The sequence below is a fragment of the Natrix helvetica genome (assembly GCF_964273705.1).
Source record: "Natrix helvetica genome assembly, chromosome: 16".
Lineage (NCBI taxonomy): Eukaryota > Metazoa > Chordata > Lepidosauria > Squamata > Natricidae > Natrix > Natrix helvetica.
This window is the reverse complement of record NC_138563.1, coordinates 9,638,152-9,661,688: the sequence shown is the minus strand read 5'-3', so window position 1 is coordinate 9,661,688 and position 23,537 is coordinate 9,638,152. Positions and strand designations below refer to the sequence as shown.

The 23,537-nt window shown below is 49.5% G+C and overlaps 1 protein-coding gene across 1 annotated transcript in view; it reads right to left on the bottom strand.

The window, feature by feature from the left end:
- Positions 1-18,735, bottom strand: part of EHD1 (EH domain containing 1) — a 28,105-nt gene extending 9,370 nt beyond the window's left edge. The window contains exons 1-3 of the mRNA XM_081967818.1: positions 18,272-18,735; positions 10,018-10,115; positions 1,041-1,453 (exon numbers count right to left, since the gene is read on the bottom strand). Coding sequence (XP_081823944.1) covers positions 1,041-1,453; positions 10,018-10,115; positions 18,272-18,675 — 915 coding nt within the window. The 5' untranslated portion in view covers positions 18,676-18,735. The remainder of the gene's footprint in view (positions 1-1,040; positions 1,454-10,017; positions 10,116-18,271) is intronic.
- Positions 18,736-23,537: the final 4,802 nt, after the last annotated feature.

Here is a 23,537-nt window from a genome sequence, read left to right as displayed (position 1 = left end):
GACTTACGACCACAATTGAGCCCAATTTTTTTTGTTGCTAAGCGAGACATTTGTTAGGTGAGTTTTGCTTCACTTTACGACCTCCCTTGCCACAATTGTTAAGTGAATGACTGCAGTTTTTAAATTAGTAACATGATTGTTAAGCGAATCTGGCTTCCCCATTGTCAGACGGTCGCAAAAGGGGATCACGTGATGCCAGGACACTGTGACCGTCATAAATATGAATCGGTTGCCAAGGATCTGAATTTTGATTATGGGACCATGGGAATGCCGCAACGGTTTTAAGTGTGAAAAGCGGTCATAAGACACTGTGAATGGTCACTAAGTGAAGTGTTGTTAAGTTCGAGGACTACCTTATAAGTGCAATTGCTAAACGCTTAATGCACGGTCCTGATTCTTCGCACCTGACAGACCATTGCCTCCTAGCCAGACTCCAAAAATGCCCAAGGCTACCCATCACCACTGCAGTCTCCATCATCCCCAACCATCCCCCAAATGTCTGGACGGGCAGCGCTTCTGACTGTTGGGCCTGTCGACCGCTGGCCCCTCCAGGGGCCAAATCAGAGGAGGCATGGGAGTCAGGGTCAGCATAAGGGCAATCTGAGAGCTCCAGGGGGAAGAGGGAATGGAGCTGGGAGGGAGGGAGGAGAGGGGGGGCCTGGGCCGTCCGTCAACCCTCCGATGGAGAGTCAACAGCCCCCAGGTCAGGAGGTGGCTGATGAGGAAGAGGAGGAACAGCTGGGTCCAGTGCCTGACGTGCGGATGTGCAGAAGGCAGATGAGAGGAGAGCAGTGGAAATCTATGGGCCGGCCCTTGGGATGGAAGAGCCACCGCTGCTAGCGAAGCCCCACCAGAACTCTGGGGATAAAAGGCAGGAGATGAATAGATGTGGCAGACAACTATTCATCTTCTGACCAGGTGGACTTGTTCGCCAGCGATGAGAAACTTTTTGCCGGGGGTGCTGGCGCTCCCAATAAAGGAATCTTTGAGTTCACTTCTGAGGATTTGTCGTGTTTGGGGAGCTGGGTCACAACACTGACCTTGGCCAGCCGGGCCCTCTTGATGAGGTCATTCAGCTTCCGGAGGGCAGCGTTGCGTGGCAGCGACTGGATGTCTTTGAAGAGATCTTGTTCCTCTGCCTCGAAGAGTTTACGGTTGTCCGGGATGAGCAGCGGGTGGGACCAGAAGGATCCGATGTAGACGCGCACCACTTCCGGGGTGTTGATGATCTTGCCCAGCGACCACATCAGCGCCCCGTAGACCCGCATCAGCTGCTGCGTCTCGATCTGGTCCGCCTTGTTCAGCACCACCCGGATCTTGTCCTCGTGGTTCTTCAGGCCTTTGATCACCTCCGAAAACTCGTCCGAGATGTCCAGCTTGTGGGCGTCGAAGAGCAGGATGATGCGGTCAACCCGCTCCGCGAACCACTCCAGTACAGCGGCAAAGTCGTAACCTGCGGGGAAACCGAGGCAGAGGTCAGTGGCTGGAGACAACCTGGCTGGCCCCGTTGGGAAAAGTCCAACTCGTTCAGAGGAGCCAAATTCGCACGGACAACTTTGGCTAATGAAAAGCCACAGGTTTGGCATGCAACTGGGGATGGTTGAAGTCATCATCATCTTTACACGACCCCATAATCCTTTGCGGGGTGGAGTCTGGCCAACTGAATGGAGCTAGCAGTGTGTTTTACTAGCCAGATGCCCTTCCCTGTTGCCAATGCGGAGTTTTGTTCGGCAGATATAGTCTCGTCGGGCCCAGAGAGAGAAATATCTACCTCTACCTAGGATCAAACTTAGAGCCTCCTGATTGAGAGAGCTCCACCACTGCACCACTTACCTCAGGGATGCTACAAAGGTCATAAATGTGAAAAATGGTCATAAGTCATTTTTTTCCCCAATGCCATTGTAACTTTGGACAGTCATGAAACGACTGTTATAAGTCAAGGACAACCTGTAACCTGCTTTGGAATATTTGGAATTGCTTTGTACTCTCATGTAAGACCCTACCTAGAGTCCTGCATGCAGTTTTGGTCCCCACACTATAAAAAAGAGGTTGAGACTCTAGAAAAAGTGCAGAGAAGAGCAACCAGGATGATGAGGGGACTGGAGGCTCAAACGGACGATGAACGGTTGCAGGAACTGGGCCTGGCTAGTCTAGGATAAGAGAAGGACCAGGGGAGACAGGAGAGCATCTCCCAGTATTTGAGGGGCTGCCCCAGAGAGGAGGAAGGGGGTCAAGCTATTCTCCAAAGCACCCAAAGGCCAGAGAAGGAAGAATGGATGGAAACTGACCAAGGACAGAAGCAATCTACAAATAAGGAGGAATCTCCTGACAGTGAGAACAATTACTCAGTGGAACTGCTTGCCACCAGAAGTTGTGGGTGCTCCATCATGGGAGGTTTTTAAGAAGAGACTGGACAACCATCTGACTCAAATGGTATAGAGTCTCCTGCTTAAGCAGGGGGTTGGACTAGAAGACCTCCAAGGTCCCTTCCAGATCTGATATTCTATGTTCTACAGCCTCCAATGCCTTGCACGCCTCTAACATGGCTGTTTCAAGAGTAGGCAGCAAGGTGGTTAAGGGAGAGGTTGAGAACATAAGATCTTATGGTGGGTGACACGAGAGCAGTGTTCCAATATTTGAGAGGCAAAGAAGAGGAGGGGGTCACATTATTCTCCGAAGAACCAGAAGGCAGGACAAGAAGCAACGGATGGAAACTAATTAAGGAGAGAAGCAAGTTGGAATTAAGGAGAAACTTCCTAACAGTGAGATTAATGAACCAGTGGAAATGCTTCGCTTCAGAAATCATGGGTGCTTTATCACTTTTAAGAAGAGACTGGACAGCCACCTGTCTGAAGGAAGGAAGGAAAAAAGGAAGGAAGGAAAAGGGAGGGAAGGAAGGAAGCAAGCTTGGGATTTCCATTGCAGCAAATCCAAGTACAATTTCAAAAATACCTCTTCCTCTAGTCCTGGATTACAAAAAAGCGCTCTCTATTTTCTCCATATTTTCCCCTAATCGTCAAAACCACAAATCGTAAGTACATTTTTTTCCATTTTATGCAAAAAGTCTATTATGGGATTTCCACTTGGCTGCAAATGCAGATATTCTTTGCCCTTCAAGGCAAAGAAGTTTAATTTAGCCACCGCTTGCAAATTCCATACCCTGAGCAAGCAGGGGAAGCCCATCCATGCCACCATCCTTGTCCGGATTTGCCCAAACCTCTGTCTTTCTTTCTGAATCCTGAGGACTAGAAACCTTTACTTCCTCTGGAGGGGAAGCCCTGCTGCTCCGCCAAAGCAGAGGCCAGAAAGAGGAAGAAAGACAGTTCCATTATCTCAAATCCAGGAAGGCAAAAGGACAGAAAAATAATAATAATCTAAGGTTGCACAAGCCAGCTTTCTTGGAAGAGGGTGGGAGGAGTTGAAATCCGTGCTGAAATCATTCCTGGCTCTCAAACCGATTTGCAAACCCTGGAAATATGCCCTCGGGAGGGAGAGGCACGGAGACTTTCTAGAGAAAGGGGTGGGGGTGGGGGGAAAACATTTTATGCATGCACTTAAGTGCGCCCCTCCCAAAGGTCCCTGCGACAGGAAAACTCCAAAAGTTTCGCCCAGAGGTTAGTCATTTGGAGGAAAGGAAAAAACACTCAGGGTGGACGGTTCCACTTCGGTCACAGGAGCGGGTCAGCTGGGGGCACATCAGGATTGACTTTACGGATGTCCAGGTAGTCCTCAACGTACGACCACAATTGAGCCCAACACTTCTGTGGTTAAGTTGAGACAGATTAACAGAGTTGGAAGGGACCCTGGAGGTCATCTGATCCAACTTCCCCGCCCAAGCAGGAGACCCGACAATCAAGATCAAGGGAGGTACTAATACCACTCTATAAAGCCTTAGTAAGGCCACACCTAGAGTCCTGCGTCCAGTTTTGGTCACCACACCATAAAAAAGAGGTTGAGACTCTGGAAAGAGGGCAGAGAAGAGCAACCAGGATGATGAGGGGACTGGAGGCTAAGACATCCGATGGACGGTTGCAAGAACTGGGCCTGGCTAGTCTAGGGAAGAGAAGGGCCAGGGGAGACAGGAGAGCATCTTCCAATATTTGAGGGGCTGCCCCAGAGAGGAGTTAGGGGGTCAAGCTATTCTCCAAAGCCCCTGAAGGCCAGAGAAGGAATAATGGATGGAAACTGACCAAGGAGAGATTCAACCTGGAAATAAGGAGGAATTTTCTGACAGGGAGAACAATCAACCCATGGAGCAGAAGTTCCTTCAGAGGTTGTGGGAGCTTCATCCCTGGAGCCTTTTAAGAAGAGACTGGACTGCCATCTGTCAGGAATGGTGTAGGGTTTCCTGCTTGGGCAGAGGGGTTGGACTAGATGACCTCCAAGATCCCTTCCAACTCTGTTAACCTGTTAAACCTGGCAAGAAAGGCCGTGAAAGAAGGAAAAGCTCACTTAGTAACTGTCTTGCATAGCAACAGAAATGTTGATTTCAACCCTGGTCATAAGTCAAGGGCAATTCCAGGAATCCAATGCAGTTCCAGGATTTTCACTTTCACTCCACAAAAACCTAAAAGCAAATATCAGGGGCCCGTTTGTTTCAGATGAAGAATGCTCGTTTTGAAGAAGAGAAAGAGAGGCTTGGACAGAGAAACCGCTTATGAAACATCCCCATTTTAGAGGCCAGGAACACAAAGGGAACACTAAAAACGAACCCACAAAATGCTGAAGGACATTTAAATATATATATATATATATATATTTGCAATTTTCTCAGGGCCAGGAAAAAAAATTGCCTCAGCATTTTGCAGACCCTGCTGATTGGGGGGGGGGGGGGGGGAGTGTGTGGCCCAGTTTCCCAAACCGCTTTTTCTGATCTCAGCAGATGTCAGTGTTTTCCTGTTACGGCTTCCAGCAGGGGAAACCCAAAACTTTTCAGCTTGCGTGTTGCTAAACCTGTTACAACGCTCCCCCCTCCCCCCCCTCCAATCTAAGTTGCTTGCAATGTCTTTTTTTATGCTTCCACCAAAATCCCCTTTAATGCGTTTCAGAGGGACTCCAGTGCAGAAGTCTTCAAACTTGGCAACTTTAAGACTTGTGGTCTCCAACTCTGGGAGTTGAAGTCCTCAAGTCTTAAAGTTGCCAAGTTTGGGGAGGGGACCCCTGGCTCCCGTGCATTATTTAAAATGTTTCTAGTGTGCTTTAAGGCTGCTGTCATGTCCCTTGTGACAGGATCCTTCTCTTTGTTGGACTAGACCAGGGGTCTCCAAACTTTAAGAGCTCTGGACTCAACTTCAAAAAGGCTGGAGACTCCTGGACTAGACACTCCCAATTCCTGCAATCCTTCTTTAAATGTTTTAAGCCTCCAGTCCTTATCATTTTATTAGCCAGAAAAGCCAATGCAATCCTAAACTGCATCAACAGAGGGATACAATCAAGATCAAGGGAGGTACTAATACCACCCTATAAAGCCTTAGTAAGGCCACACCTAGAATCCTGCGTCCAGTTTTGGTCCCCACACTATAAAAAGAGGTTGAGACTCTGGAAAGAGTGCAGAGAAGAGCAACCAGGATGATGAGGGGACTGGAGGCTCAAACAGACAATGGACGTTGCAGGAACTGGGCCTGGCTAGTCTAGGGAAGAGAAGGACCAAGGGAGACAGGAGAGCATCTTCCAGTATTTGCCGGGCAGCCAGAGAGAGGAGTTAGGGGGTCAAGCTATTCTCCAAGGCACCTGAAGGCAGAATGGATGGAAACTGACCAAGGAGAGATTCAACCTGGAAATAAGGGGGAATTTCCTGACAGGGAGAACAATCAACCCATGGAACAGAAGTCGCCTTCGGAGGTTGTGGGAGCTTCATCACTGGAGGCTTTCAAGAAGAGACAGGACTGCCATCTGTCAGAAGTGGTGTAGGGTCTCCTGCTTAGGTGGGGGGGGGGGGGGGCTGGACTAGATGACCTCCAAAGTCCCTTTCAACTCTGTTAATCATGTTTGTGGCTCTTCCCTTTCTAGGGTCTCAGTATCATATCAGCTCAACATCTTCTCTGCTCAACATCTTCTCTAGAGTCAAACAAATCACTGATTTTCAAAAAACTGAGTGTCTTATAACAGGCATTTTGCGTCGTATAGCAGGTCTGCTTTGTTTCGTCTCCAAAAGATGGAAAAAATGTGAAATATTCTACAGCTGGTTACAGGTAGTTCCTGACTTATGACAGTTTGTTTTGTGACTGTTCGAAGTTACGACATTGAAAAAAATGACTTATGCCCGTTTTTCACATTTGCGACCATTGTAGCATCCCTGAGGTGAGTGGTGCAGTGGCCTAGAGGTGGAGCTCTCCCCTCACAATCAGGAGGCTGTGAGTTCAATCCTAGGTAGAAGCAGATATTTCTCTCTCTGGGCACAATGAGAATATATCTGCTGAACAAAACTCCACACTGGCAACAGGGAAGGGCATCCGGCCATTAAAGCACTCTGCTAGCTCCATTCAGTTGCCCAGACGCCACCCCCATACAAGGGATTATGGGGTCGTTAAAAGAGGATGTAGCATCCCTGAGGTCATGTGATCAAAATTCAGACGCTTGGCAACTGACTCACATTTATGACGGCCGCAGTGTCCCAGGGTTACGTGATCCCCTATTGCGACCTTCTGACAAGCAAAGTCAATGGGGAAGCCAGGTTCACTTAACAACCGTGTTGCTGCTTTCACAACTGCAGCCAATCACTTAACAACTTTGGCGAGAAAGGTCGTAAAACGGGGCAGAGCCCACTTAACACATGTCTCGCTTGGCGACAGAAATGTTGGGCTCAATTGTGGTCCTAAGAGGAGGACTGTATTACAGAAACCAACTTATTGGGCTGAAATCAGCAGGCAAGAGTGACTTTTGTTACGACCGTTTTTTATGACCATATTTCCTTGCAAGGGTCTCAACCGAGCCAAAGAACTGCATTTTTTAGCAATGGTCTAACCCAGGGGTGTCCAAACTTGGGAACTTTAAGACTTGTGGACTTCAACTCCCAGAATTCCCCAGCTGGCTGGCTGGGGAATTCTGGGAGTTGAAGTCCACAAGTCTTAAAGTTCCCAAGTTTGGACACCCCTGGTCTAACCACTCTCCCTACTTTGCAACAACTCAGAAATAAAGGGCTGTATTTTTACCAATCTGCAGATTTACGCGGAGGCTTATGTCTCAGTATTTACAATTGCCACGGAAAATTGAGGAAAGAAACACACAAATGCATCAATTTTAGCAGGCAAGATTTACACTTAAAAACAAACAAACCCAGAAAGCTACCTGGAAAAATGCCCAAAGCTTAGATTTATACCCACCCCCAGGCACTTAAAACTATTCATCGATGCCAAGTTTCACGTTATGGAACAATTAAACTCTTAAAAAGTCGGAGATTTTCCTGTGGAAAACTGTAGCAACAGCAGAGAAAAATGTTCCCCTTGAAAGGCAAAACCATTTAATGTAAATTTCCCATCCAGGGTTGGGCATTTGGTGGTAGTTTACAGATGAACAGAGTTGGTTGGAAGGGACATTGAAGGTCATCTAGTCCAACCCCCAACCCCCCCCCCCCCCCCAAGCAGGAGACCCTGCTCCATTTCTGACAGAGGGCAGTCCAGTCTCTTCTTAAAAGCCTCCAGGGATGAAGCTCCCACAACGTCCGAAGGCAACTTCTGTTCCATGGGTTGATTCTTCTCCCTGTCAGGAAATTCCTCCTTATTTCTAGGTTGAATCTCTCCTTGGTCAGTTTCCATCCATTCTTCCTTCTCTGGATCTTTGGGGGCTTTGGAGAACAGCTTGACCCCATAACTCCTCTCTGGGGCAGCCCCTCCAATATTGGAAGATGCTCTCCTGTCTCCCCTGGTCCTTCTCTTCCCTAGACTAGCCAGGCCCAGTTCCTGCAACTGTTCATTGGATGTTTGAGCCTTCAGTCCCCTCATCATCCTGGTTGCTCTTCTCTGCACTCTTTCCAGAGTCTCAACCTCTTTTTTATAGTGTGGGGACAACAAGTGGATCCAGTACTCTAGGTGTGGCCTTACTAAGGCTTTATAGAGTAGTATTAGGACCTCCCTTGGTCTTGATTGTATCCCTCTGTTGATGCAGTTTAGGATTGCATTGGCTTTTTTGGCTGCTGGCTCCTGTTTAGCTGGTTGTCCACTAAGACTCCAAGATGCCTCTCACAAGGAGGATATTTGGTATCCAAAACTCACTGGATTATAACCGAAGAACTATGGCATTGAGCCCTGCGGAGCAGAGGGGTATCCTGTCTAATCGTCGGCTCCAAAGCCAGAGCCAAACCTCCAGCGCTGGATTTCGCTTGGTGCCACGCCTGCGATTCCTCGCCCGCTGGGGTCAAGCCGGGCCTTATCATGGATCGCAGCGTTTCCTGCCCACACCGTCCGAGGACGCCGGGGGGATTTCGCCTCAGCCAGGAAACTTTCCATCCTGCGTTCCCGCAGAGAGGAATGCAGCGCTCGGAGTCCCAAACCGTGGCCAGGAGGGGTGGGGGGGCAGATGGAGAATTTGGGATGTGAAAGTGCCCGAGATCCGTCAAAGAAGGAAAAGCATTTGAGGACGGGCAGCTATTTTTATCCAACTGAGTCCTTGGCCGGTGATACATTTCATCCACTACCCAACACGGGAAACTACAATCCCCCCCACCCTGGCAGTTGGAAGAGACCTTGGAGGTCATCTAGTCCAGCCCCCATTCCTCAAGCAGGAGATCCTTACAAAATAATAGTTAAAAGGGACCTTAGAGGTCTTCTAGTTCAGCCCCATGCTCAAGCAAGAGACCCTTACAGAATAATAGAGTTGGAAGGGACCTTGGAGGTCTTCTTGTCCAGCCTCCTTTGCTCAAGCAGGAAATCCTCACAGAATAACAGAGGTTGAAGGGACCTTGGAGATCTTCTAGTTCAGCCTCCTTGATCAAGCAGGAGACCCCAGACCAATTAACTATTCAATGGAACGACTTGCTTCCAGAAGTGGTGGGTGCTCCCAACACTGGAGGCTTCTAGAAGATTGGAAGGTCACTTGTCTGGAGTGGTAGCGGGCCTTCTGCAGGGGGTTGGAGTAGAAGACCTCTGTGAAACGGCTTGCCTCCAGAAGCTCTGGGCACTCCTTCACTGGAGGTTTTCAAGAAGTGACTTGACATCCAATTTGTCTGAAATAGTATAGGGCAGGGATGTCCTCTCCTATGACCACAATGGAGCCCAATATTTATGTTGCTAAGCGAGACACGTTAAATGAGTTTTGCTCTGTGTTACGATCTTTCTTGCCACGTTTGTTAAGTGAATCACTGCGGAAGGCCACAGGTGGACGATGAATGGTCCCTCCCAGAGGAAAGAAAAGAGGAGCAACAGGGGAGTGGAGTTTGCAGGAGACAGTTCAATTCATCAGATTGAAGATCTATTCCTGACTTCTTGCCAAGGAATTGCTGCTACAGCATGGAGTTTGGAAGATATCCGCCTGGCAGCTCCCCAAGCCTGATAAAGGTCTGTGGTTGTGAATTCACCCTTGAAAGATCGTTTGCCGGTGGATGTGAATGAGAGGAATTCACATGATCTCCATAGAAAAAGGGTTTTTTGTGGGGACAAGGAGTCTGCTTCGTGATTTTGGGAAGCCTTGCTCAGAACAGGAACGCAGTTCCCAAGTTGCATCAGCTTCCCAACGACTTTGCTTGTCGGGAGGTGGCCAAATCACATGACACCCCCCCCAAGTGACAAGGCCACCGTCATAAATATGAGTCGGTTCCCAAGCCCCTAAATATTGCTCACGTCACCGAGGGGAAAAAGGTGCAACAGTTGTGTGAAAAATGGCCTTTTTTTTCCAGCGATGCAACTCCGAATGGCCCTTAAGTGAACGGTCACTAAGTGGGCCGTCACTAAATACGGGACTACCTCTGTTCAAAACCTATATATATTTTTCTTTCTTGGGGGGGTGGGGAGGGTTAGAAGAGGTCCTGCAAAAAGGGAGACCCAGGATCTTAACCCTTCAACACAACATCTTCTTAATCCTCACCTCTGCTTATCCGCTGCTTCTCCCCGGATAGGATGCCCGGCGTATCAATAATGCTGATGCTGTCCAGGACGGGGTTTGGGAGCTGGGCACACATAAACCTGCAAAGAAGTGAAGGGACAGGATTAGGAGGCGGCTGGTCTGAGCAGGGACAGAAATGACCATTTTTGCCTTCCTGCTTGAACTGGTCATTCCCCTCCGCGCAAAATTTAGGAGATTGACTTGTCTATTAAACTGAGACTTCAGGGGTGGGCAAACCCCAAAGCTTCCCATTTTGACCCCTCAAAACCTCCTTAGATGACCAGTGTTGGGGGGGGGAACCCAAATGTGCTTCTCTCCCCCCCCCCCCCCCCCCGAGGCAACTGGACTTTCTAGTTTTTCTCTGAAGACGTTTCGCTTCTCATCCAAGAAGCTTCTTCAGCTCTGACTGGATGTTGGGGGGCAATGGAAGGATGGAAGCAGTTGCGTTCTTCTAGAGAGCCCTTGAGGCCACTTGGAACTTTATCTGTGGGGTCACGGTGAAAATGGGTGTGGGGGCTTCTTGGAACTGCTGAAAGGACCGTGTTGTAGACTGGAGATAGATGGTGTTGTATCCCTCCCCCTCTGTTGAGGGAGGGCTGTTCAATTTTGACATATTTGGCCCTTTTGACCCCTCTTTCAAACCAGCATTCTGTCCAAAAGATGGAACTTTTGTGGTCTTCAAAAGAGTGGGCTTTGTCCTTTAAATGCAGATGGAATAATGGATGGAGTCCTGGTGGGTCCTTTGTTCTCCTATGTTGTGCCATGTGTTTGTGAAGTGGCTGTTTTGTTTCCCCAATGTACACCATCTCTCTCCAGTCTACCAACACAGTCCTCTTAGCGCTCCCAAGAAGGATCCACGCCCATCTGCACCACTCAGGGGACCCTGAGGACACAGATAAGTCCCCAAGTGGCCTCAACGACCCTCTAAAAGGATGCAAATGTCCAGCTGTCTGCAAGGAATATAAATCCTTCCCTTCCCCACCATCCAGTCAGAGCTGAAGCAGCTCCTAGAAGGAGAAGCGAAACATCTTCAAAGAAAAATGAAGTCCAGTTGCGTCTTGAAAAAAAGCTCCTTTGGTGTTTTGTGTGCAATCCCAACACACACACAAACCTCAATCCATCATACAACCCTTCCTTTGCGAACTACCAAAACATCCCAGAGATATGACAAGCTTCAAGTTCCAGAGAATGCGCTGAGACATGGAAGATAGGACCCTCGGGCTGGAAGGCACCTCAGAGGTCATCTAGTCCAACTCAAGCTGGAAACTCTATACCATTTTGGACAGATTGTTGTCCAATCTCTTCTTGAAGGCCTCCTGTGATGGAGCATCCATAACGCCTGGAGGCAAACTGTCCCCATTGACAGGAAAGGCCTCCTTTCCAGATTGCGTCTCTCTTTGGTAAGTTTCCATTTGCTGCTTCTTGTCCTGCCCTCGGGGCTCTGGGAGAGGAGCACCGAGGGCAGGACAAACGGGAAGAGAAGAGAAGAGGATAAAGAGTACAGAATAGGAAATAAGAGAACAGAGTAGGTTAGAATGGAAAAATATAGAATACAGAATAGGAAATAAGAGAATGGAATAGAATAGGAATAGAATAGAAACAGAAAGTAGAGAATAGAAATAGAAGAGAATAGGGGAGAATAAAGAATATAGAATAGGAAATAAGAGAATAGGGGAGAATAGAAAATAGAGAATAGAAATAGAAGAGAATAGGGGAGAATAGAATAGAATACAGAATAGGAAATAAGAGAATAGGGGAGAATAGAAGAATATAGAACACAGAATAGGAAATAGTAGAGTAGAGTAGAATTCTTTAGTGGCCAAGTATGATTGGACACCCGAGGAATTTGTCTTTGGTGCATAAGCTCTCAATGTACATAAGGCAAAATAAAATAGAATACATTCATCGAGACTCATCAGATACACCACGTAGAGATAGTCCTAGGATACTAAGAAGGAACGGAGGGAATCCTACGACAGAGAGAGACCCAACCCAGAATGAAGGGAAATCCAAGGGCCTGGGTGCATATTTCTGACTCTCTGCTTTCGGGTCCCAAGCCCAGGCCACCTGGCATAGCAAGACTCCTGCTCTGGGGCAAAAGCATTGAGGCCAGGCGGGGTCAAAGGGCACAGAAACCGGCCTCCGGAGGAACAGAGGCAGCCCCAACCAGTGGATCCAACCATTAGTCCATCCTGCTTTTGCCCGAGTCAGACGCTAGAAATTTTTTCGCCCAGGTTTTTCTTACACATGAAACTCTGGGAAGGTTTTCCAGGTAATCCTCGACTTACAACCATTCATTTACTGACTGTTCGAAGCTACAATGGCCCTGGGGGGGGGGGGGAACCTTTTAAAATGCGTTTCACGTTTATGATCCCCAAGGTCAGACGATCCTAAGCCAGATTGGCCACCGGCTCATACTTATGACGGCATGATGCGGTATCCCGGTGTGTGTGTGTGTGACGTGATTCCGTTTGGGTGGGAGGGGGAGCCCAATTCACTTAATGTCACTAACTTAAACACCTGCAATGTGCCTAACGGCAACGGCAAGACGTAAAGTGGGGCAGGACTCAAACGGCAACCATTAGGCTTAGGAACCCAAATGTTGGGCTCCATTGGGGTCGTAAGTCGAGGACTACCTCTGGACTTTCCCCCCCACAGTAGCCGCAAACCACATCCTTTTCGGGATTACACAATGGTTTGTGGTTTTGGCAGGAGGGAAGTGGCATGCGAGGCGGACCGAAAACCCAGGCTGGGAAAGGCAGCGGAGGGGACGGGAGGGGAGAACCTTCCCCTCGGAACATTTGCCTCCCCGGAGCTGGTGCTGTCTGGGGAGGCGATGGGAGTTGTAGTCCAGACCAACTGTGGGGTTGTAATGGCCCCCTCGGCCCAAAAGCTGTGAGAATGAGGAACTCTTTCAACACTCTGGAAAGTGAGACTATCTTAGTTGGCTTCTGAAGAAATAGATCTTCCCTTCCTGTAAAATCGCCAAGGATGACAAAAAGGCAAAGATGTCAAAATCCGTGCGGTTGGCGCAAGAAAACCCATGTTGCAAAGCTTGAAAGCTCAATGGGAGTTGGAGGAACTTCATCGTGGGAAACGGGAAAGCGCGAGAAAAACAATGTAATCCTACCTTGATCCTGTTTGGGGTACTTGCATTAAGAGAGGGATGCCATCAAGATCAAGGGAGGTCCTAATACCACTCTGTAAAGTCTTAGTAAGGCCACACCTGGAATATTGGATCCAGTTTTGGTCACCACAATATAAAGCCCCTGAAGGCCAGACGAGAAAGAACGGATGGAAACTGACCAAGGAGAGATTCAACCTGGAAATAAGGAGGAATTTCCTGACAGGGAGAACAATCAACCCATGGAACAGAAGTTGCCTTCAGAAGTTGTGGGAGCTTCATCCCTGGAGGCTTTCAAGAAGAGACTGGACTGCCATCGATCAGTAGGGTTTCCAGCTTGGGCGGGGAGGGGGGTTGGACTAGATGACCTCCAAGGCCCCTTCCAACTCTGATATTCTGTTATTCAGAAGTTGTGGGAGCTTCATCCCTGGAGGCTTTCAAGAAGAGATTGGACTGCCATTTGTCAGAAATGGTGTAGGGTCTCCTGCTTGGGCGGGAGGGTTGGACTAGATGACCTTCCAACTTCGTTAATCTGATATTGAGACTCTAGAAAAGAGTGCAGAGAAGAGCAACCAGGATGATGAGGGGACTGGAGGCTAAAACATCCGATGGACGGTTGCAGGAACTGGGCCTGGCTAGTCTAGGGAAGAGAAGGACCAGGGGAGACAGGAGAGCATCTTCCAATATTTGAGGGGCTGCCACAGAGAGGAGTTAGGAGATCAAGCTATTCTCCAAAGTAGCCAAAGGCCAGTTGAAGAATAATGGATGGAAAGTGACCAAGGAGAGATTAAAAACTGGAAATGAGGAATTTCCTGACAGTGAGAGCAATCAACCCATGGAACAGAAGTTGCCTTCGGATGTTGTGAGAGCTTCATCACTGGAGGCTTTCAAGGAGAGACTGGGCTGCCCCTCTGTCAGGGATGGTGAAGGGTCTCCTGCTTGGGCGGGAGGGTTGGACTAGATGACCTCCAAGGTCCCTTGCAACTCTGTTAAACTCTGGTGGGCTTTCAAGATTTTGGTGGGCTTTCCAAAGTCAAGGGAGGAAGTCACACTTGCTTCACGGCCACAGGATTCACTTAACAACTAGATGTGATTCACTTAACAACCATGGATGTAAAAACCAGGCACAATTTAATTGAACTGCCTTACTTTGCAACACAAATTTCGTTCCCAGTTGTGGTGTAAATTGAGGACTATCTTTATTCCCCTATGCTGGAACTGGTGTGGTAAAGAATCTCTCCAAAGTTGACTTAGTGTTTCATGCCTGGTGGCAATGAATTCCACAGGTCAATTTTTCATAGGGTGAGAAAGAGTTGGCAGGTGTTTCTATTCTAAATTCTCAATAAAACAACCAAGAGCACCAAGGACCCCACAGCCTTCACTGTCCTAACTACTCTTCCTCCTCCACTCTGCACTCTCTTCTGTCCCTGGTGATGTTACCTAGTTGGGCAATGAAACGTCCGCAAGAAAACGACCAAGACCAGAGAGCAGCAAGGACTCCACAGTCCCCCTCCTCCACTCCACAAACCCCATTCCCTTCTAGCACGGATGTTGTTACCTAGTTGGGTAGCAAAACATCTGCAAGAAACCAACCAAGGACGTCTCAATTCAACCCTGACTACAAATATTCTCCTTTGTCATTACCGAAACTTGCTTTCCAATTTTTCTTCTCAGCTACAACAATAAAGTGAGATCGTGGTGTCTCTGGCAGGGGCTGCTTTTTAACCAGGCCAAAACCAAAATCTTGACCCCGGGAGCTCCTGCCTTGAAGGGGGGGGGGGGAAGGGGAGTGTTCCATTCCATTGAGCCACATGGAGAATATTGAGATCATCACTTTCTCTTTAAGCCGGGCATTCCCCCAACGACTGGACAGGGTGGGGAGTGGATACCTTGCAGACATTCTGGCACCAAACCTGCCTGCCCAGGACTGAAATTCGAATTTCAGACGCCCAGCAACTGGTCTGTGCAAGACCGTCCAACCCACAGGGGGGGCCTGTAAGGAGTCTTAGCTTTTTTTGCAAACTCTGCCAATGGACAAGGATCCCGAAAACCATAAGCCGCCTTTTGCAAAATCCTGGGGGGAAGCTACCCAAGCAACGGTCCTCGCCAGAGCTCAGCCTGTGTTTGAGTTCCCAATGCTGCAGATGTGCATTCACACAGCCAGCTGAGTTTCACCAGGAAAAGGACGCAGCGGTGCCCACATTTCACACAACATGCTAAAGTTGGCAGATTTTTTAAAAAAAAACGCTGGTGTATTTGTGGAAGAGAGTTTAGAGTTTCGGCAACTTCAAAGCAGCGTTTTCCAAACTTTGGTGGGCTTCAACTCGCAGCACAGCTGGCTGGGGAATTCTGGGAGCTGAAGTCCACCCATCTTAAAAGTTTGGGGGAAAAAGCAGCCTAAGCCGTTGCAAAATTAAAAAGTTTGGGTTCCGTTTGTGTTACATGAAGACAACAATTTAGGCCGCAGAAAGTTCTACGGATGGATGGGCTGATCCCAGGCCCACAAAGTCTTTTTCCAGACCACAAAACCAATATCTGACACAGCAGAAAAAAGTTGCAAACGTTTTCAAATGGAAGCCAGGCCTGCCTGCCTGCATCCATCCCTGGACTTATATCCCTGATTTTAAGCAAGGAGAAACACTCAACAAATTATTTTTATTGGGCTTTTAAGTTCAGAACACACTGAGCTATTTTTAATATTTGTAAATTTCCCCCACCTCCTTCCTTTAAAAAAATCATGTTTCTACAGCTGCAAAGCCAGCATTCCAGGAATTTTTCTCTTTTCTTTTGTGAATTAATGACGCTGTTTGGCTAACATAATTGGCAGATGCCTCCAAGCACCGGCAATGAAGAGAACAATGGACCAAAACTCTGGACTTTTAAAAAGGCCGATTTAACCCGTTTTTTATTTTGCACCCTCCATTCCAAAGCAGAGTTTTTTCTAAGGTGAAGAATAGATCATGGGTTTTTGGCAATTAAGGAAGCCCACTGAAGATTTACTTGTGATTTTTAGAAGATTTTGTAAGAGTTGCAAAAGGCTTTGGGGTGGGGTGAGACCGGACGTCGCGAGGCCAATGAGAGAGAAATCAAGCCTGAAGCCAAGGAAAGGAAGCTGGGCAGGAGATGCCTCCAATGGGGCAACCGAGCAGCCGAGACGGGCACAGGCTGGGAGCAAAAGGCAAAGCTTCCAGCCAGGAGCCACGCCCGGGGTTTGCAGTGATTCAGAAAGAAGAGAATTCCGGTGGAGTTACACCAAGGAGGGGGGGGGGCATTACTCAGATGTTTTTGCAAGAGAGCCTTGCTGACCTCTGACCCTCCCTCCTCCGATGCCAATTCAGACACGTATTCAGGAGAAATTTCCTGACAATGAGGACAATTAATCCCAGGAAAGGCTCGCCTTCAGAAGTGAAGAGGAGAAATGCACAGGCATTGGTTCAAAATACTATAGGGTCTCCTGTCTGAGCAGCGGGGCTGGACTAGAAGACCTCCAAGGTCCCCTTCCAGCTCTGTTCATTCTGATCATTCGGGATGTGGTGGCTGAGTCCCACGATAGCATTTCCCCATGGACTGTGGAGGCCATTCATAGAAGCACAAATGAACTCAAGGGGAATTTGCCCTCCCTGGGGCAGGGATGGGGTGAAATCAGCTGCTTGGCAATGCCACTAACTGGGTTTAAGTCAACCTGGCTTGGCACCATAATTGGATGGAGATAGTCCTTGGCCTCTCTTGTCCCTTTTATCCAGCTCTATGCTGAACCAGAGTCTCTTGATCAGTGAGATGGGCAGCATATAAATTAAATATATCAACAACCTTCTAGGAATGGGGGTCTCTTGCTGGACTAGAAGGGGGTTGGACTAGAGGACCTCCAAGGGCCCTTTCCAACTCTGAGATTCTGTAGTCTGGGTCTGTCCTGACTACCTGGCACCAGGAGGGCACCAAAGTGCCCCTTTCGGCTGCAAAGAAAAAAAAATCTGCACCTTTTCCCATGGCTGGCTGGGGAATTCTGGGAGTCGGAGTCCACCCACCTTAAAGCCACCAAGGGTTGAGCAGCAGTGGTTCTAGTCCTCAAGATCAGACCCTCCCTTCCTCTCCGCTGCTCCCTCCCTGGATCCAGAAAGCTAAAGACAGTGGTTCTAGTTCTCAAGATCAGAGTCAGAAGACCCTCCTTCCTCCCTGCCCACCCTGCATGTGCAAAGCTTAAAGCAGTGGCTCTAGTCCTCAAGATCAGTCCTCTTTTCTCTCCTTGCTGCCCCCCCATCTGCAAACCTAAAAGATGTTGCTAGTCCTCAAGACCAGAGTCAAAAGACACCCCTGCTTCCGCTCCCAACCCGGAAAGCTAAAAACAGTGGCTCTAGTCCTCAAGATCAGATTGAAAGGACACTCCCTGCTTCCCCCTGCAGCTGGAAAGCTAGCAGCATTTCCAGTCCCCAAGATCAGTCAAAAGACCTTCTCTCCCCACCCAGGAAACAGTGGTTCTAGTGCTCAAGGTCAGCCCTCTTCCCTCTTTGCTGCCCCCCCCACCTGCAAACCTAAAAGATGTTGCTAGTCCTCAAGCCCAGGCTCAAAAGACTCTCCTGCTCCCTTGTTGCCCCACCCCCTTGCAGCTGGAGAGCCAACAGCAGTGTTTCTAGTCCACAAGATCAGTCAAAAGAGCCTCCTCTTTCCTCCCTGCATATGCAAAGCTTAAAAAAGTGGATCTAGTCCTCTTCCCTCCTTGCTGCCCCCGCCTCCCATTTGCAAACCTAAAAGGTGTTGCTAGTCCTCAAGCCCAGGCTCAAAAGACTCTCCCTGCTTCTCACTACAGCTGGAAAGTCAGCAGCATTGCTCCCAGTCCTCAAGACCAAGAGTCAAAAGGCCTTCCTCCCCGCCCCCTCTGCATCTGCAAAGCTAAAAACAGGGGCTCTAGTCCTCAAGATCTTCCCTCCTTGCTGCCCCTACATCTGCAAACCTCAACAGTGTTGCTAGTCCTCAAGCCCAGGCTCAAAAGACTCTCCTGCTTCCCGGCTGCCCCGCCCCCCTTCCTTGCAGCAGTGTTTCTAGTCCTCAAGATCGGTCTCTCTTCTCTCCCTCCCCCGCTCCCTCCCTTGCAGCTGGAGAGCGCCAGCCCCTCACCTGTTGAGGAAGGCGTTGCCGAAGGCGTTGAGCTTGCGGAAGGGGCGCCGGGGGTCGACCACCAGCGCGTTGCCCGGGACGACGCCCTCGCTCTCCCCGCCCATGACGGCGATGAAGGAGTCGGTGGTGGGCTCGGGCCCGATGCGCATGCCGGGGAAGTCCTGCTCCAGCAGGTGCCGGATGAAGGTGGTCTTGCCGGTGCTGTACTGGCCCACCAGCAGCACCATGGGCTTGCTCTCCCAGTCGGCCGGCTCCAGCGCCGGCGAGTGGAAGTCGTGGAAGCGGTAGTGCTCCTCCAGCGGCAGCAGCTTCCCGGCGTAGAGCTGCTTCAGGCCCTCCGAGACGGTGCGGAACAGCTCGGGCTCCTTGCGCCGCCGCGCGTCGCGGCTCACCCAGCTGAACATGGCCGAGCCCAGCCCTGCTGCAGGGAGGGGGAAAGAGACCGTCAGCCCCGCCGCGCGGACCGCACGCACTCGCCACGCGCCCCGCCGCGCCGCCCTTTATAAAGCTTCCGCCCGGGGCACGCCCCCGCCGCCCGGGATTGGCTCCTGCCCGGCGGCCACGCCCTTCCAGGGGGGCTCCTCTTAAAAAGAGAGCCACGCCCTCTCGGCGCTCATTGGCTTAATCCCTGGCGGCCGCGCCCTGTCCTCTTGCCTTGCCACACCCCTCAGGGATATTCATCTAATGAAGCCTGCGTTCGGGCCGCGCCCTCTCGGCGCTGATTGGCTTCTTCCTCGCGCCGGGAATGGTGTTTCTTTTAGAATGCCTCTGCTCGGCCACGCCCATTTTACGCTGATTGGCTTCTGCCTGGCGGTCCCTCCTCTCCACAGCACAGGGGATACTCCTCGTACAGTTTTGCGTCTTGGGCACACACACACCCTGAGCACTGATTGGCTCCTACCCGGAGGCCTAACTCTCTCTGGAGGCCCTCCCCGTTATAAGGCCACCTCCAGGGGCACGCCCCCCTCAGCGCCAATTGGTTCTTCCCGGACGGCCTCGCCCTTTCCACTGGCCACGCCTTTCCCTTAAAAAAGCCCCCCGCCCTGGCCACGCCCCCTCGGCTCCGATTGGCTACGGCCGTGGCAGGCGAGGCGGAAGTGTAGCGCCGTTCAGGGATCTATGGCGCTTAGAGAATGGGGGAAAATGGTAGAGGTGACCTAAAAGGGAGCAGGCGAGAGATGCCGTGAGACTGCCTCTGAGCATGTGCAGAGTACTTGGACCAGATTTTTTTTTAAATATTCGGATTAAAATTAAATTAAGTGTGCACCACCAAGATCTCAAAACGATTAAAAAACATTATTTCCCCAAGTCCAGCCATGTTAGATGAGTGGATTTCAACTCCCATCAAGGCTGGCTGGGGGATTCTGGGAGTTAAAGTCCACCCACGATGCTGCGCCTGAGAAACACTGGCCTAGACCTTGTTAAATGCGAATTGCAAAAAGAAATGGAGCATTGCTCCTCCTACCCACCTACAGCCACACCCACCATCCGCCATCTTGACTTTTTTTGACCCCGTTGGACTACCTTTCCCTGCTGATAGGGTTAGAACTCAGGCCAGCATGCTTTCCTCCCCTTCTTCCCAACAACCCTGCAAGGTGGGCTGGTGCAAGACATCCATAGGCTTCCATGGATGAGATGGACCCAAATGTAGATTCCCCCAAAGCCTTGCCATTTGGGGGGGGGGGGTAGGGGCTGGGAAACATGCTCCCTGTTTTCAACTGGCCATTGAAGAAGCCCAGAATCGTGGCTTATGAAAACCAGGCCTAGCTGGGCTGCCTTTTTTGACCGTCCCACTCCTCCCCTTTCGACGGGCAGGGCAGCCCCCTGACCTGAGCTGCCTTCGTCCATGTCTAAATTCCGGAGCGCCCCGACCTGAACCCCTTGCATTGCAGCCCCGGCAAGCTCGGCAGTTGAACCGCCCGCCTGAGATGGAATTCCTCTTTGTGAACCGGCCTGCGGGTTGCAGCTGAGGTCAGCGGGTTCCAGAATGGCCAGGCTGCCCTGGTGTCAGAAGCTGGCTTGCTGAATAAGTCAAGGGGAAGACAAATAATGATTGTCTGTTGCATAGAAGCTACAGAAAGAGCTACATAACGATGGGAAAATACTAGTTTCCAGAATTCCCCAGTCAGCATGCTTTGAAATATGTGGACTTCAACCCCCAGAATTCCCCAGCCAGCATGCTTTAAGAGTGGTGGACTTCCACTCCCAGAATTCCCCAGTCGGCATACTTTGAACTATGTGGACTTCAACTCCCAGAATTCCCAGCAAGCATGCTTTAAGAGGGGTGGACTTCCATTCCCAGAATTCCCCAGTCAGCATACTTTGAACTATGTGGACTTCAACTCCCAGAATTCCCCAGCAAGCATGCTTTAAGAGGGGTGGACTTCCACTCCCAGAATTCCCCAGTCAGCATACTTTGAACTATGTGGACTTCAACTCCCAGAATTCCCCAGCAAGCATGCTTTAAGAGGGGTGGACTTCCACTCCCAGAATTCCCCAGTCAGCATACTTTGAACTATGTGGACTTCAACTCCCAGAATTCCCCAGCAAGCATGCTTTAAGAGGGGTGGACTTCCACTCCCAGAATTCCCCAGTCAGCATACTTTGAACTATGTGGACTTCAACTCCCAGAATTCCCCAGCAAGCATGCTTTAAGAGGGGTGGACTTCCACTCCCAGAATTCCCCAGCCACCATGCTTTGAGATATGTGGACTTCAACTCCCAGAATCCCCTTGGCTGGCGGGAATTCTGGGAGTTGAAGTCTACAATCTTAAAGTTGCCAAGCTTGAGAAACACTGCCCCAAAAGTTGCCTTGTAAAGACTGTGCATGCTTTGGGTGGGCTAGCCTAGTCGGTTGGCACTTTGAGCCCCTCCAATCAGAAGCTGCTTTCTTGGGGAGTGGCATTCTTTTAAAGCAGAGCTTGGTATTCTACATAGTCTTCCACCTAACAAGCCTTCATTAAGCCACCATTTCAAAGTGCCAAATGCACTGAAAAAAAGGCTTAAGTCTGGTCTGCACAGTTATGACCCTTGCAGCATTCCCTACGGCAGGGGTGTCCAAACTTGGCAACTTTAAGACTTGTGGACTTCAACTCCCAGAATTCCCCAGCCAGCTCTGCTGGCTGGGGAATTCTGGGAGTTGAAGTCCACAAGTCTTAAAGTTGCCAAGTTTGGACACCCCTGCCCTACGGTCACCTGCCGCTTGACACTTAGAGCGGTCCTGGGGTCATCTGGTCACGCTTTCTCCCCTTTCCTTGCTGGCTTCCGGCGAGCAAACTCAAGGACGGAGACCGGATCACTTAATGGCAAGCTGTGATTCGCTTAACAAAGTGAATGTGGCAAAAAGGGTCGTAACATCAGGTCCAACACATTTGGCTGGGCAACAGAAATTGTGGTTCTCAAGTTGAGGACTTCTTGTAACTGGTAGTCCTCGACTTACGACTACAATTGAGCCCAAAATTTCTATTGCTAAGCAAAGCCGTTGTCCCCGTTTTACAACAACCTCTCTCCACGGTTGTTGAGCGAATCACGGAAGTAGTTAAAGTCAGTAACACAGTTGTTGAGTGAATCTGGCTTCCCCATTAACTTTCCTCATCAGAGGGATCACATGACCCCGGGACACTACGACCGTCATTAATATGAGTCAGTTGTCAAGTGTCTGAATTCTGATCGCGTGCCCATGGGGATGTTGCAACGGTCGTAAGTGTGAAAAACCAGCATAACTCACTTTTTCCAGTGCCGCTGTAACTTTGAACGGTCACTAAATGAACGGTTGTAAGTCGAGGACTACCTGTATACTTGGGGACTTGGGGGGGGGGGCGAGGCGTGGAGACTGTCAGAAAGCCGAATCCTGGAATTTGGGGTGGGTGGCGTGATCTTTTGGTGGCTGCTGAGTCGTTGCTAAGCTGCGCTTGGCCTGTTTTGCTTGCATTCCGAGGATCGGAGCCAGAAATTCCGAGCGGGAGCATCAGGGGCTCCGGGCAGAGCCGGCCAGGAAGCCAGGAAGGGAAGTTGGGCTGGGCAGAAAAAGAAAAGGATGAGATTTTCCTTCCAAATATGGGAAAAGCCACATCCTGACAAGTCCCTGCAGACCTGCAACACATGTTTTCCACTGCAAGGGAGGGAGGAGAAGGAGGGAGATTAGATAAGATAGATAGATAAATAGATAGATAGATGGACAGACAGACAGACAGACAGATAGAAAGAGATAGAGATAGAGATAGACAGATAGAAAGATAGATAGAAAGAGATAGAAAGATAAAAATATAGAAAGATAGAAAGATAGATAGAAAGAAAGAAATAGATAGAAAGATAGGAATAAAGAAAGATAGATAGAAAGATATAGAAAGCTAGATAGAAAGATAAAAATATAGAAAGAAGATATAGATATAGATTAGATAGATAGATAGATAGATAGATAGATAGATAGATAGAGATAGATAGATAGATAGATAGATAGATAGATAGATAGATAGATGCATGCATGCATGCATGCATGCATGCATACATAGAAAAGATAGATAGAAAGATAGATGAGAGAGAGAGGGAGAGGGATAAAGATAGAGGTAGAGATAGATAGATCGACAGACAAACTTTATTGTCACTATGTACACTAATTGGCATACATTAAACATGAAATTTCATTGCACACAGCTTTTAAAGAGTCACCACCTCCAATTTTACATTACATAAAGATGACAAGATAAATAAATAAATAAATACATACATACATACATACATACATACATACATACATACATACATACATGGGAGGAGGTGGGAAATGGGAAAAAAATAAACAAATCCAAAATAGCCAGGAAGGGGGGGGGGTGAAGGGCAGAATCGGGGTGCTGATGCCAACATGGGCATTGCTACTAATGGGGAGAATCAATCCAGAGGGCCAGCGTTTATTTCAGCCCCTTGGCACAAGGAGAGTGGGTGCTCCAAAAAGGGGTTAGCCCTTTTTACTGGGGTTTGCCAAGAAGTTGGGAGTAGGGGGTGGATGCAGCGCCCTGCCCCCCCAAATCCAGGGGGCACCTCAGGGCATCCCTGCAGCCTCCAAGGAGCTCTCGTTCCCCAGCCTCTCCTGGCCCATCCAAGAGTGGAGAAGGGACATTTGGACGGCAGCCCTCACCATCTGGGCTCTGACCTCCTGCCCTGCAGCTGTGTCCATACCATGTGATGCTGTGCCAGCTCAAAGGAAGCCCAGCTGGAAATCCCTTTTCAGCGAAGACAGCCAAGCTGAGGCTGCAGCTGGCTGGAAGGA